Source organism: Osmerus eperlanus, chromosome 19 (assembly GCF_963692335.1).
Source record: "Osmerus eperlanus chromosome 19, fOsmEpe2.1, whole genome shotgun sequence".
NCBI classification, from domain to species: domain Eukaryota; kingdom Metazoa; phylum Chordata; class Actinopteri; order Osmeriformes; family Osmeridae; genus Osmerus; species Osmerus eperlanus.
In genome coordinates this window covers 2541137-2557157 of record NC_085036.1, presented here as the reverse complement: position 1 = coordinate 2557157, position 16021 = coordinate 2541137, and the positions used below count along the sequence as shown (strand labels likewise).

General features: G+C 39.8%; 1 protein-coding gene across 6 annotated transcripts; it reads left to right on the top strand.

The window, feature by feature from the left end:
• Nucleotides 1-7701: 7701 nt before the first annotated feature.
• Nucleotides 7702-15518, top strand: LOC134039306 (uncharacterized). 6 transcript variants are annotated; one of them, XM_062485098.1, is made up of 8 exons: nucleotides 7702-8642; nucleotides 8736-8953; nucleotides 9056-9224; nucleotides 12565-12855; nucleotides 13662-13721; nucleotides 14089-14162; nucleotides 14579-14604; nucleotides 15374-15518. In XM_062485098.1, exons 2-8 carry the CDS (start codon nucleotides 8738-8740, stop codon nucleotides 15429-15431), a joined length of 894 nt encoding a protein of 297 aa, XP_062341082.1. In that variant the 5' UTR covers nucleotides 7702-8642; nucleotides 8736-8737; the 3' UTR covers nucleotides 15432-15518. The 6 variants fall into 6 exon arrangements, with proteins under 6 accessions (XP_062341082.1, XP_062341081.1, XP_062341080.1 ...); XM_062485097.1 differs by having other exon boundaries at nucleotides 14561-14604; XM_062485096.1 differs by lacking the exon at nucleotides 14579-14604 and having other exon boundaries at nucleotides 7702-7872; nucleotides 8371-8642; nucleotides 15374-15497.
• The last annotated feature ends 503 nt before the right edge of the window (nucleotides 15519-16021 follow it).

Genomic DNA, 16021 nt, shown 5'->3' with positions numbered 1-16021 from the left:
GACTTGAGCGAATATCATTCACGTCTTACGAAAACAGCGGCCACGCGAAAGGGAATGAGGAAACTGTTTCCTCTACTAAAAAATACAATGCGGGTCACGTGAAAAAATGATCCAAAGACTCGTAGAAAGACCGAGTTGGGAAATGAACGAATCGTTTGTTTCCTCCAGTACAGAGCCTATGCAGGTCACGTGAAAAAATGATCCAAAGACTCGTAGAAAGACCGAGTCGGGAAATGAACGAATCATTTCTGTTTACTTGGACGAGCCTATGCAACAGTCCGATGCGCGGCCACGAGAAAATGAACGAATCACTCTTTGAGAGGACTCGTTACTCGTTACGCCGTTGTGCCGACAAAGCACTGATATCGCAGTGACAAAGAGGATATACAATTTACAACATGAAGAAAAGTGGTTCGGGAACGACGTGTGCGGTAGTTGGTTGCAAACACTCGAGAAAGCACCTGAACGAGTGGTTAGATAGAGTGCTACGACCACCAGTTTTAAAACCTAGAATGGCCTCTAGCCTGTTACAGTTATACTACAGTAGTATGCTTATTGTTTGTAGGCTATTCACATTTTGTTGGTGTTCCTTTGTCCTATTGTTGCAGTGGATTTAATAATTATACATTGATATGTGGATATAATAATTCAAACCTTTCAAAGTGCCAATAAACACGTCTGTAAAAGCCCGGCATGAGGTGTGCTTGTTTAAAGCAGTCATAACCGGGTTCATAGGAAGAATAGATAGATAAGTCACTTCATGCAGTGACAAGCCACTTAAATAAGGATAACAGTGTACTGCCTGTCTTGTCCTTCTGAAGTTGTTAAATTGAATAGGCTGAACATCAACATGTAACATCAATAGCCTAGAAATTCCAAACGAATTAGCTTTCAATGTTATGTATACCTAGGCTACTTGGACCGTGTCCTGGCAATAAATAAAGAACATTATGCTACATGTTTTGCCAGGATAACTGTCAAGACCATTGAATGTTCATGATGTTCCTGTGTGTTTATTCCTTTGACTGGGTACAACAACGCGATCAGTCAACCAACTATACATATTTTTAATGTCGGGCTACGAATTTATAGAACAACTTCTGTCTGATACGTGTGGCATCCTTTAGCCAAATAATTAGCCTACATTTTGCTGAGAGATTGAAGAGCTAGACAACAAATGTTCTAATGAATCACTGACTAAAGTCATCTTCTGACATTGCCTTTGCTCCATGTTAAAAGCTACAAAATGATGGACTGGCAAAAGCTTTATAACTATAAATCTACTCTAAAATGTACTTAAAAGTATGGCGACGACGTTGGCAACTTATCCAGTAGTAAATGTCAAACGACAAGTATGTCAAAGTAGTAGAACCGTGATCCCAAGCTAGCATCGACATCGCTGTGTTTACACCGGCAGACGCTTTGCAAACCACTTCCGGCGGAAATGAAATGCATTTGTGTAGAGTTATGGCGGCCCCCTGGGATTTGGCGCGTAAACTTGTCTATAGGTACGTTCGACATGACCTGACTTCATGCAGCGCTGCAGCCGCCTGCAGGCGGCTGACTTGAAACAGTGAATTCTGGTTAGACTTTTTGTCCGACTTGAGACGGCGCCGAGGCTAGGTCACTGTGACGTAGCCATCAAAGTACCGTGAGATCGATTCGAGAACTGCCGGCTGTGTAGCCCATAGATATATATAAACACGTTGCCGGACAAGAGTCGAACGTCCGCACATGGCGGCCATCTTGCTACAGTCAACTCGCTCACCCATAACATTGTGTTGATGCTACATGTACTTTTTAAATGACCATAACTTGCTCAATTTTCAACCGATTTTGAAACGGTTTGGTTTGTTATCAACGTCAGAGATGTCGGTATGCCACTGCATACGTATGAATAAGTATGTTTTTTTTTTTTTATAGAATAGAAGTATGCAGTGGCATAACGACATCTCGTTTACAATGTTATGGGTGAGCGAGTTCACTGTCGCAAGATGGCCGCCATGTGCGGACGTTCTAGACTCCGCCGTAAGACATCTAGTGTTTATATATATCTATGGTGTAGCCGAGCGCATTTTCTCAAGAGCAACTGCAAGGGTTCTAATGACGACACAGCTATTTCATGATTGGCCAGACTCACACATGACAACTTTGACACGTGTTTTGTAATTATTCTGACACCTTTTCGCCTTCAGTTTTCGCTCAAATCCGGACCAAACTGTTTAATTGAATTAAAAATGTGTTGAAGAAAGGGTTTTAGTCCGCCTCTTCACTAACGGAAAGACTAAGTTTAATTATAAATAAAGTAAAGTAAGCAAACAGCGCTTGATCGGCCATGACTGACGTCAACGCAGCAAACCACGAGAAGCTGGAATGTCCGACTTTACAGAGCCGTTTTCAACTCCTCCCCGACTGCAAGCGGCTACTCTCGCCGGTCGTTTCATGCAGCCGCAGTCCATGTCGAATGCACCTAGTGTTATGGGTGAGCGAGTTGACTGTAGCAAGATGGCTGCCATGTGCGGACGTTCTAGACTCCGCCGTAAGACATCTAGGGCCTCATGTATAAACGTTGCGTACGCACAAAAAGCTTGCTTACGCTGGTTTTCACGCACACTTTGTGATGTATAAAGATGTACTTGACGTGAGAATGTGCGGGCCGTCAAGGAAAGTTTTGAGCAGACGTGAGAATGTGCGGACCGTCCGCAAAGTCTTGTCTGGCTCTGTAACGTGGCGAATTCTAACTGAAAAGTGCCGAAACTCACCAAACATTACAAAACTAGAGAGGGTACAATTTCTGGGGAAATTGTAGGGTGTGCTTGCTTGCGTCGGTTGCACAGGGGTCCGTTTTTGAATGACATTTTTACAACTGATATTTCTGTATATTTTATATAAAAATGCATACTTATTATTTATAAAGATTACATAGATTTAAAAGCATTTTTTTTGTGCTGCTCGTTGTGAAAGAAATTTTGGGCCTATGTACAGTGAATGTGTTTTAGGATAAGTTTACAGTTGGTTAAGAAGCTTGATACAATGTATGTTGATTAAACTCCATTTGGTAGAGATGCCACCTGTAGTTGTATGACACCTAGCTAGGAGACGTGAAGTCTAAGAGACGGGAAGTCTGGGTGACCTGAGAGAGTTCTTGTCACCTGGGGGGAAGAGACAGTTGGTCTGAAGACAATGTGGATTCAACTGTATTGTTCTAAGGATTTAACCAATGACAGAAGAGATTTGGTATAGCTGCATGTCTGTAGGATGGACCAATGACTTTTGAGAACTGTCGTATCTATAAAATGGTCTGTTGAAGAATGTTCTGGGGGGTTCAGGGCCATCAGCTGGGTAGTGCTGGTGGGCTGGATTCTCCCGGTTCCATTCTAGAATGCTAGATGGAGCTGTATAGAATTGTCTTTGTGTTATTGTCTTATGTTTGTGTGTCGATGATGTTATGTTGATAACGTTATTATGTTCAAATCTACGTCAAATAAACATTAACTCTGTACTTCACCCGACTTCAGCTTAAACGATTGATTCTCTCAAAAACTTCCACGACAGTTTTGGAGGGGGCACTAGGATGTTCATTGAGATCCGACCTGGACTCGTGAGTGGCAAGAACGGGATTCTTCCTCAGGGTCAGGTGATTCGATGCAGCATTTTGAACAGGGGAAAGTGGTGAGTTACTGAGATCGATTACTTTGAGCGAAGTTATGGTGAGGTTAAAGTTATTGTTGAATTTGATGGGGTTTTGTTTGAATGGTACAATTTTAGTCCGATAAATAGATGTGCAATTCTATCTGTGATATTGCTACATTCCTACTGTAAATCCTCTGTGTTTAGTCTTTGAGTAGTTCAAAGATGCAGTTGTGGTCTGTGTTTAGTCTTTGTGTAGTTCAAAGATGCAGATGGCCAGTTTATTTCTTGCTGCGCCAGTTGTCATATGCATAGTGCATATGGTTGTCCATCCATGGGTGTGTGGATGAGTGTATGGGTAATGTGGAATGTTCTCGAAACTCACAGTGGATCCTGATCTGTAAATGGATTGGTTGAAATTGTCATATCTAGTTACCGATTTTTTTCTTTCTCACAAATACATGTTATTGCGATATTTTGGAATTGTATGAGCTATCTATTGAAGTCATGTAATTACTAAGTATACTAATACATGTTAAAGGGTTCGAGGCCCGTTGCGTTGAAGTCGTACAAAGGATCTTGAGTCCCATTAGGGGTTACGAGTTCTGCATTAGTTTATTGCTACTGAGATGTGTGTGTTATGATTAATTCTAAGTCTGGTGGTAGACAAATACATGGCAAACATTTGTTAATAAATCCTAACCAAATGGGCGAGTTGCAGATTGCCGACCAGGATTTGGATGTATGTGTAAACGGCTAATTTGATGTGGAGTTTTCTATGTAGAATTTGAATCCCAACTTCTCTTTTATGTGAGGAAAGAGAAGTTAAAGAAAAAGTGAGGAAATTGTAGAAGTTTGTCTTTTGTGTTAAATGTTTGTTTGAAACAACGAGGAGTATAAGATAAGAAAAGAACTAATCCATAAAAACACACATAATTTTTTCTTCCGAATGTGCTAGTCCGCCGTCTGTTAAATAATGTCTGCAAAAATTGCCAGAAAGACAGCGCTTGGATCGGAAAGATCAAGGCTGTGGTTTCGTGAGTGTCCTGAAAGACAGGAAGAATGGCAACCGCATTTGTCACAGTTTACAGACAGAATCAGCAGCGACGGTGGCGGGTATGTGCAAGCGAAGGAATTGCAGTTTCAAAATTGATACAACGGAAGGGTAATTGCCTAACACATGCGCACACGCAACAAGAGACGACTACTACACTATGACATTTTGTATCCTGATTAGGAATTGTATTGAAGCTAGATTTTTTTGTTTTTAAAGAACTGTTTACTACTGTTGGTTGACATTAATTGTACAAAAAGAAAAAGTGTGGGAATGTGAAAGAAATTTTGGGCCTATGTACAATGAATGTGTTTTAGGATAAGTTTACAGTTGGTTAAGAAGCTTGATACAATGTATGTTGATTAAACTCCATTTGGTAGAGATGCCACCTGTAGTTGTATGACACCTAGCTAGGAGACGTGAAGTCTAAGAGACGGGAAGTCTGGGTGACCTGAGAGAGTTCTTGTCACCTGGGGGGAAGAGACAGTTGGTCTGAAGACAATGTGGATTCAACTGTATTGTTCTAAGGATTTAACCAATGACAGAAGAGATTTGGTATAGCTGCATGTCTGTAGGATGGACCAATGACTTTTGAGAACTGTCGTATCTATAAAATGGTCTGTTGAAGAATGTTCTGGGGGGTTCAGGGCCATCAGCTGGGTAGTGCTGGTGGGCTGGATTCTCCCGGTTCCATTCTAGAATGCTAGATGGAGCTGTATAGAATTGTCTTTGTGTTATTGTCTTATGTTTGTGTGTCGATGATGTTATGTTGATAACGTTATTATGTTCAAATCTACGTCAAATAAACATTAACTCTGTACTTCACCCGACTTCAGCTTAAACGATTGATTCTCTCAAAAACTTCCACGACATCGTTTACAACTGAAAATACGAGTGAAGTGTAGAATTAAATATGATGTCTTCTCATTTCCCCTGCAAGAGGCAGCCTCATAGCTGAATCAAAACGAATACATTTGGCAGACCGGTGTAAAAATTGACCTAATCTCTATGATTTAAACGTCCTTTTAAGTTTTCCCTTCTCGTGATATTTTCAGGCATTTAGCCTACTCATATTGCATTCATTCATTAATAAAGAACCCCCTTTGAAGATTATTCTACGACGTTACCGGTGTTGTGTCCCTACTGGTTTCCGAACTAACTGGTTTCCCAGCGGTGCGTGCACCTATCAGTCTGCCTCTATCACCAGATTCGTCACAAATTCACAAACATATTACTGGCTATTCTCAAGTCGGATCTCATATTTGCTGCGCCGAATATGAAAGTATAAGCTGCGTACGCACTACATTACCATTAACGACAAAATAAATGGAGACAAAATAAAACATTTGCAGGCTCGCATGAAGTGGGATTCGATCGCACTAGAGCAAAACACGTAATACACCAAAGGCCATTGCTTTACACCACGAGCTATTCTTGCTCATGGAAATTAGGGTGAATACTGGTAAAGTGGGACACTTTCTGATAATTTACCTTCTGCACAATTTTTTATTATGATCCAAATGTCTTAGCCCCTCATAAGATACCATTTTAAATAGCTTAAGAGCTGTACTGTACTATACAGAATAAAAAAGAAAGGATGGATGACTCTTCCTCAAACACACATTGACCCCAAACCACATTTTTCCAGGCGGTACTGGTAAACTGGGACACCTTTCTTGGCAAACTGGGACACAACTCAAACACATTAAATTCTTATTCAAGTGTAGGCCTAATGACACTATAAAAATATAAACAACAATATAACAATATTAACATCACTTTTTTAAGGGAAAGCAGTTTCACCCCCTCCCCCTCGCCTGCCCACAATATTTAATTTAGTTTCATTTATTTCATATACATTTACATATAAAAAGAGAGGAACCTTCATAAACATATCATCTTATAGGCTAACTAATTTCACACAGGTAACATTTAATTTCAGCTTTTTGTATAGTAGGTTAGTCTACGCGTCAAAACAGCCAGTACAAGTGAATGCCTCCCCATCTTCAATGATGCCATTCTCCTTGTCACACATCTCATGGAACCAGTCCTTGCAAACAATGCACATGATCCAATCCTCTGTCTTGGGATCATTTTCATCAGCAAATTTGGCTTTACAAATGTTGCAAATGCCCTGGTCATCCAAGCTTGTACCCTCCATCTTTCTTTTTTGTTTGTTTGTTTTTTGTTTTGTGACAAAACAAAAAACAAAACAATAAAAAGGGAACTAAATTTCCCCCATTAGAATTATTTAAATGGCTGTCCCAGTTTGCCAGTAATACCGTGTCCCAGTTTAACAATACACTATTGGTTGACTGGGACAGTGTCAAAATCGAATTTTTATAGAAAGTCGATAATTAATATTAATGATATATTTTTTTTAAGTATTCACCATTACATCCCATAACAAAATATGTAACAATTACAAACAATCCATAAGTTTTTTATTTTTTATAACCTTAACATTATTTACCTCAGAATGCTATGTCTTTTTACTTACCATCGCGATTCACTGCAAGGTTGTTGAATATGATAAGCCACACCCCCCAGAAGTGATGTAATATACACGTAACCTATATATTTTTATCGCATACTTGCTTATGATGAGCTCAGTGTTGATTTTTATGAATGGAAACATTTACATGTAAATATAACAATTATAAAGCTTAACTGTCCCACTTTACCCATTGTCCCACTTTACCAGTATTCACCCTACTCAAATCAGTTACGTACTTACTAACCATCTTGGCCTTCAGGTAACATTTTGATTTGGCTTCTTCTGGAACAACTGGTTACCATAGACACTACCCGAATGTAGGCTACTAATCACGTATTTGGGGTTTGTTCCGAGGCAATAGCCGTATTTACCCCGACATCAAAGCTCCTTCTGACACCACATATTAAAAATTCATACTAACGTCGCTGCTATCCCAAACAATACGATCAAAATACGCGTAACACAACATGGAAACATTCGTTTCCTATGCGATTTCGTGTAGCCTATGGCTGAGCAACCCAGTATCACACAAAGGCGTGTAATAGTCACGTTGGTCCACTTGGGAAAGCGTGTGAGTGTCACGTTTTGCCTCGCCAAGGCGTGAACATTACACGCGTGAATGAAGGAGGACTACCAACGGGGCGATAATTCAATTAACTGCCAACAACTCCCACAGACCAGAAATAAGCAGGTAAGATGGAGATGGACGATTCCCCCCTTTTAATAATTATGCTAAATAATTAAAATGTTGTTTGTTGAAAACGTTTTTGGTTGCCTGAGTGTTGTTATTTTTATTGGATTTCATTTGGCTGTTAGAGAGCCGAGGGTTATTGACGTTAGATGAAACCGAATGAGTACTTTGACGTTAGTTAGCTAGCGCTTTTTAGCATTTAGCTTAGCTCTCTTTAGCAGTTTAGTTGTAGTCACCGGCTTTACGGCTAGCTTAAATGCTAGTTCAAAATGAATGCTTGCTAAAGTTGATTAAAGCGGTCTGACGCTTCTAAAAATTATACTGCCCTTTATTTTGCTAATTTATTTTTTATTCATTTTAGATCCTTTAAAGTTATTTCCAATATGCAGTAACAGCATCCCAGTTACTTCTATAATTTGATACATTTCTGCATTTTTGACAAAGAAATCCATGAAATGTTGTTGCAAGAGAAATAACAATGTTTTTGTTTTTCAACAGATTCTATTATACCCACCACCTTCATTCACCTTCTTTGAACATCTACCTACTCGCTTTCAATTTAAAAAAACAACGGCTCTTTTAAGAGCCATTCTATTTCATTCATTCCTTTTACTCTCTCTCTCTCTCTCTCTCTCTCTCTCTCTCTCTCTCTCTCTCTCTCTCTCTCTCTCTCTCTCTCTCTCTCTCTCTCTCTCTTTCTACCTCTCTACCTCTCTCTCACTCTCTCACTCACACACACTCTTTCTCTCGCTCTTCCTCACACTCTTTAAGTAAGTATTGCTTCTGGTTAATTTGAGTGAAAGAAGCATTTCTCATAATCAGTTTGTGTCACTGCCATTCTCTTTGTTGCTTACTCTATATAGAAATGCCAGGCCCTGGGTCAACATCAAGAAAATGTGTTGCCTGCCACACAGTTCTCAATGTGGCCTGCAAAACCTGCAAGGCGTGCAAGGTAGAGCAGCCACATAAGCTGCGATTAAACAAAAAAATGATCAAATTTGATCAAAAGCGAGAGGGCTGGGTCCATACCCAAAAGAAAAATAGGACCACGTCGCACATCAAAGATGAAGCTTATATGCTGGTATGCGATCGCTTTAAATGTTTCCATGCAATTCTGATTCCAAATGTTGCCATATACCTTGTAATATTAATAGATTTTATGTTTTTTATGTTGTTTTTTTAGCTTGAAAAGTTGCAGTCTCTGGAAGTGAGGGCTGTCTTGTTGTTGTCCAGGCCTGCAAAAATGCCAAATGCCTGGGTGTCTGAAGTGTTGACACCCCGTTGCCAGCTGACGGAGACATCCAGATCCTGTCAGCAAAGAATTCAGGACCTTTTTGACATTTTAATTCAAGGTAACTTTGTGCCATTTAGTTAAGTCTTGTATTTAAAGCCTTGTATCCCTGTTACAGATACTATACAGCCTTGCCCTTCTCTTGAGCAGTCACATTATCATTGATTCCTAAAGCTTCAAATAAATTCACAAAGTTAACCAAGCTTAAACTATGATGCAGATAGAAACTGAATCTTTAAAGGAACACATGCAGATTGTCTGCTTTTTCACCCTCAATCATCTCTCTAATAATGACAGGAATGTGAATTTTAGGACATTGAGTGTCTAACAATGATCTCGATTACCGGGCAAATACAGATGTTAATGTAGCGTAAAAAAACTTATTTTTGGCAAAACTGTGTCTGCAGCGCAGTATGGTGAATTATAACCCCAATTATGACAACGGGCTCAACCATTTTGCATGTAGCCTAATGACTTACATACAGTTAGGTCCATAAATATTTGGACATTGACACAATTTTCATCATTTTGGCTCTGTATACCACCACAATGGATTTGAAATGAAACAATCAAGATGTGCTTTAAGTGCAGACTTTCAGCTTTAATTTCAGGGTATTTACATCCAAATCAGGTGAACGGTGTAGGAATTACAATACATTTTATATGTGGCCCCCCCCTTTTTAAGGGACCAAAAGTAATTGGACAATTGGCTGCTCAGCTGTTCCATGGCCAGGTGTATGTTATTCCCTCATGGTAGTTCGTTATTTCATTGACAAGGAGCAGATAAAAGGTCTAGAGTTCATTTCAAGTATGGTATTTGTGTTTGGAATCTGTTGCTGTCAACTCTCAATATGAAGTCCAAAGAGCTGTCACCATCAGTGAAGCAAGCCATCGTTAGGCTGAAAAATCAAAACAAACCTATCAGAGAGATAGCAAAAACATTAGGTGTGGCCAAATCAACTGTTTGGTACATTCTTAAAAAGAAAGAACGCACTGGTGAGCTCAGCAACACCAAAAGACCCGGAAGACCACGGAAAACAACTGTGGTGGATGACAGAAGAATTATTTCCCTGGTGAAGAAAAACCCCTTCACAACAGTTGGCCAAATCAAGAACACTCTCCAGGAGGTAGGCGTATCTGTGTCAAAGTCAAAAATTAAGAGAAGACTTCACCAGAGTAAATACAGAGGGTTCACCACAAGATGTAAACCATTGGTGAGTCGCAAAAACAGGAAGACCAGATTAGAGTTTGCCAAAAAACATCTAAAAGACCCTGTACAGTTCTGGAACAACATCCTATGGACAGATGAGACCAAGATCAACTTGTACCTGAATGATGGGAAGAGAAGAGTATGGAGAAGGGAAGGAACTGCTCATGATCCAAAGCATACCACCTCATCAGTGAAGCATGGTGGAGGTAGTGTTATGGCGTGGGCATGTATGGCTGCCAATGGAACTGGTTCCCTTGTATTTATCGATGATGTGACTGCTGACAAAAGCAGTAGGATGAATTCTGAAGTGTTTCTGGCAATATTATCTGCTCAGATTCAGCCAAATGCTTCAGAACTCATAGGACGGCGCTTCACCATGCAGATGGACAATGACCCAAAGCATACTGCGAAAGCAACCAAAGAGTTTTTTAAGGCAAAGAAGTGGAATGTTCTGCAATGGCCAAGTCAATCACCTGACCTAAATCCAATTGAGCATGCATTTCACTTGCTAAAGACAAAACTGAAGGGAAAATGCCCCAAGAACAAGCAGGAACTGAAGACAGTTGCAGTAGAGGCCTGGCAGAGCATCACCAGGGACGAAACCCAGCGTCTGGTGATGTCTATGGGTTCCAGACTTCAGGCTGTCATTGACTGCAAAGGATTTGCAACCAAGTATTAAAAGTGACAATTAGATTTATGATTATGTTAGTTTGTCCAATTATTTTTGGTCCCTTAAAAAGGGGGGGGGGGGCACATATAAAATGTGTTGTAATTCCTACACCGTTCACCTGATTTGGATGTAAATACCCTGAAATTAAAGCTGAAAGTCTGCACTTAAAGCACATCTTGATTGTTTCATTTCAAATCCATTGTGGTGGTATACAGAGCCAAAATGATGAAAATTGTGTCAATGTCCAAATATTTATGGACCTAACTGTAATTAACTAAATGTCTAGATGTTTGTGGGTGTACGACAATTTAACAGAGAATCAATATCATGCTTTTTTGTTGACACAACATAAGCAATTCACACTGTAGGAAATGGCAGTCTACTTGTAGGCTACATAATTTGCATGAATGTACTAGGTCATTGGCATTTCGTTAAAAATAATGAGAAATTACCTTTATGATTTGCATAGGAACCTAGATAATGTAGAGGTTGAACAAGTACTTTTAAGATTTTAAATAGTGATCTGAAAAATGTAGGTCACTAGCAACATCAGCTGCATCACGGGCACTGCACAATCAATCTATAAATCCAGAAATCTGTTTGTCATCGACATCTTACTCACAACTGCATCACAGGCACAGTGCTTTTCCAGGATTGTGTGTGTGTTTCAACTACTTCATCACTGGCACTGTGCACTATCTAGCGACAGTTCCAGGAATCTGTGTTTGTCTGTTTCACCGACCTCTTAACCCTTGTGCTGCCTTCGGGTCACATGACCCAAAGGTTCATAACGAACCATCATTGTGTTTACCCAGTTTTACCCAATACAAAAACTAATAAAAATAATTTTCTTTTAACCTTTGCAATGTGGGGGGTCTGAGACAGCCCAACGGTTAAAAGAAAATGCTTCACTTTGTTTTTGTATGAGGTAAATTTGTCGCAATACGACGGTGGGTCACACGGCTGATGGGTCAGAATGACCCGAAGATAACACAAGGGTTAAGTCACCGACTGCACCAAGGGCACTATGCACTAGTTGTATTATTATTTATACCTTTTTAGGGGTTAACAGAGGAGATACAACAGCTTTTGCTGAAGAAGCCACAAAAAAGCTTTTGGGGGCTGAAGTATGTGAACTTTTCAAAAAAAAAATATTGGGGGCTGAAGTATGTGAACTATTCCAAAAAAGAATTCTGGCTTGTGACTTGCACTTGCTGTTATTGACTGAGGTGAAACATGTTATTGAACTCCAGGAATTTGCTTTGGTTGAAATACAACAGGAAGGGCAGGCTTTGATATGATGAAGCAACACTATCTACTCACACATTTTGCCCAGCTCCGCCGGCAAACCCCACCCTACCACCTTAACTAACACATTTTCTGCGGGAAACCCTGATCTTGATCATCTACAAGTGTATTGAGCGCTTGTTTTTCGGCGAAATGCTCATTAATGGGACACTTAAACAAGTATTTATACTCAAATATTTTTACTCAGAATAATTCAGTTATTTTACAATGTAGGCTGGACCCCACAAGGTACTGCAGAAGTGCAACTGGAGGCCTCGGTCGGACCACCTGCAGCCTCAGTCGGACTCTCGAAGGCCCTGACTGGACCACCTGCGGCCTCAGTTGGACTCCCGAAGGCCTCAGTCGGACCACCTGCGGCCTCAGTTGAACTCCCGAAGGCCTCAGTCGGACCACCTGCGGCCTCAGTCGGACTCCCGAAGGCCCTGACTGGACCACCTGCGGCCTCAGCCGGACTCCCGAAGGCCTCAGTCGGACCACCGGAGACCATGACTGGACCCCCAGCGGGTAATATCAGATAACCTCTCTCTCTCTCTGTATTTCTCTGCAGAACATATGCTTTTGGCAGACTACACAGGAGGTAGAGCAAGAGAGTAAGAACAAAACCAAGAGAGAGGGAAAGAAGAGAGATATAGTGACAGTGAGGTAGAAAGGGAAGGTGAGGGAGAAAATGAAAAATGAAGAGAAAGGGAGAAAGAAAATGCAAGGGAGAGAACCAGATGAACAAAGTCAAATTAATTTTAGAACGAGACTAAAAAAGGCCACGTCTTGTATCTTAATATAAAAGGATGTAAAAGGATGCCTCCCTGTAGTGGCACTGGTCTTCTGTATCACAGTTTTGAGATCAGTCTAGCAATAGTAATTGAAATGCAAGTGAGTCAAACAAATCTTCTTGACAATATAAGCGTTTACTTAGAAAAACATAGAATTACAAGTTCACACGGTCAAAAAACGATGTTCACTCCCTTTCTCTTTTTATCCATCTTCCCCCCTCCCTTCTGTCTGTTCTACTAGTCTTTCCTTCCACCAGGGCATGTTCTCAGAGTGATCATCAGCAGGCACTTTTCTCATCTACTACACACATTACTGTTTGTAGTAGTAGGAAAGTATTGTACATTATAGCGATACTGTGTATATATATAGGCATGTATCTAGGCTGATTTGATACCAAACAAGATGCCATGAGGTTGGGTGCCACCTCGAGTTTCAGACGCATGTATCATAGGTCGTAAAAGGCTGCTTGCACAGGCAACCTATCGGCAATATTTTGTACATATTTTAAATGTTTCCTGTAAATGTTGTATTTGTAACAGATGAAAGTGTCGAAGGAGTCTGTCCTGCTCCCACAACAGTGCTGCCACGTACAAGAAAAGGTGTGTTGATGTACAGTACAGTCCATACATTTGAATTGACATTAATTGTTGTGAGGTTTCATGAAGGCTGTGTTTGTATTTGTAAATGACTGTGGCCTTCTAGGTTTGGCGATATGTCCAAATGTTTTTATATTTGCAGGAACCATTGACAGTTAAATGACTATCAACAAGACAAGATGTCCAGATAGTGTGACAGTGCTACTAACACATGCTTTTTGAGCAAATTGTTTCTTTCACTCAAAAGCATGTTAGTCTCTGCTTTGAGAAAGTGATCCATACCTCCCAGGACTGCAGTAGATTGATTCGCACAAAGCTTCTAGTCTAGTGTAACGTTAATGTTTGTGAATTAAATATTGTTCCCTTACAGAATGCCCACACACAGTGACAGGGAGCCAGGATTTTTACCCTGTGAAGAGGGTTACCAAATTCAAAGTTATTAAGGTTAAATATAATCCCACTCAGACACTACACAGTTCCCCCCTACCTCCACCCCACCCACAAAAATAACTGGAATCACTCAACTCCTTCCTTAGGGTTAGGCCGTTTTTGATTACACAATTTATAAGGCACTTTTCAACTGTAACAACTTGACTTTAGTGGCACATTTCTGAAGTGTTTCTGTTGACAAAGACACAGTTCCTGGAACCCGATTTTGATTTTGATGTGCACTTTGGCTTTTAATTGAGCTTTTACTCTATTTGAATGATATTAAAATCTCCTGGAAAGACCCAGGTTACAGAACATTCCAATTGGAAAGTGCCAATAGTATTAGGGTAATGGTCTTGAAAAAGTATTGTATACCTCGCAAAGATTTGAAACTAAAAAAATATTTTTTTTAGGGCCAAACAATGAAACAGGTGGAGTGGGAGCCATGCAAACTCTGGTATGTATGACTTACCATGGGTAACGCTTGTATTTCGGTGAGGTGTTTATTTCAATGACACCATTGTTGGCAAGTAAAAAAATACAGCCTTAATTCAAAAATACAGAAATGGTCTATTATTGCATTACTGCCTTCGTCACTAATAATTGGATTAATGGTGCACATGAAAACATATATTGTCTCAAAGTAAAATTCCCTCCTATCATTCATTAGTTGCCAAGCAGTTAATTCAATATTAAATAGCAAAGCCTCCAAAATGTCTTGTCTCAAAAAGGTGAGTCAGGTGGCTGAGCCGTTAGAGAATCAGGCTAGTAATCAGAAGGTTGTCGGTTCGATTCTCAGCTGTGAAAAATGATGTTGTGTCCTTGGGCAAGGCACTTCACCCTACTTGCCTCAGGGGAAATGTCCTTGTACTTACTGTAAGTCGCTGACTAAATATAAATGACTGATGAGAATGAATGATACTGAGCAGTTGGGTTATTTACCAAGCATGTAAGACACTTATGTATAGTGCATACCAAGTAGTGATTCATGTCAGAAACAGAATGGATTATAGTACACAATAACAACACAAGACATCCACCATGTGTTCTTTAAGATTTTCTTGACTTTTAGGTGTTGCCCCCTTCTGAAATGGACTCTAGTATGTTTTTTTGACCTTGTCTGTTCTATATTGTAGTTGACCAAGATTAGCCAGCTGTGGAGTAATGAAAATCCACTACAACACAGCTATAACCAAAACAAGTCATTGTTTATTTTTGTGTTACAGTGGAAAGAAGTGGCCATTGGAGTGGGTGGCAGATACGGACACCATCGGTATCCATTAGGTGCCCATGTACCGAAGATTCTGTGCTCTGTTTTGTTCGAACTATAATTAATAATAATAAGTATAATCTTTCTTTCTTTCTTTCTTACTTCTTTCTTCAATAAAACATTTCCAAATGAAATTGATTCTCCTTTAATGTCACACACTGTGTATTTAATAGTCTACGTCATTATATAAACATCCAAGATAATACTGTTTTACGATTTAACTTATCAATTGTTTGTCACTATGACTGGAGCTGTCCCTGGATCGCACATTTATATCCTATATATCTTGTACACAAGGGTGTATGGCGCTTGTATATTGTGCTATGGGAAATGTAATATAAAGGCATCTTTATGGTAAATGAGAGAATGTGGAATAATAAGCGTATATAGCCCCTTAGCCAAATGACCACAGTATAAAACACATCAGAATCAGAATTCGGTTTATTCGCCATGTATGTTATACAAACACAATTTACTGTGGCAGGGAGGTGCAAACAATAGACATACGAATCTTAAATTAAGTAAAAGTACAAAAGTTTAATTATTTCTAAGAACTAAACAATCTAAGAATAAAACAATTTAAATATAAAATATATATAAGACT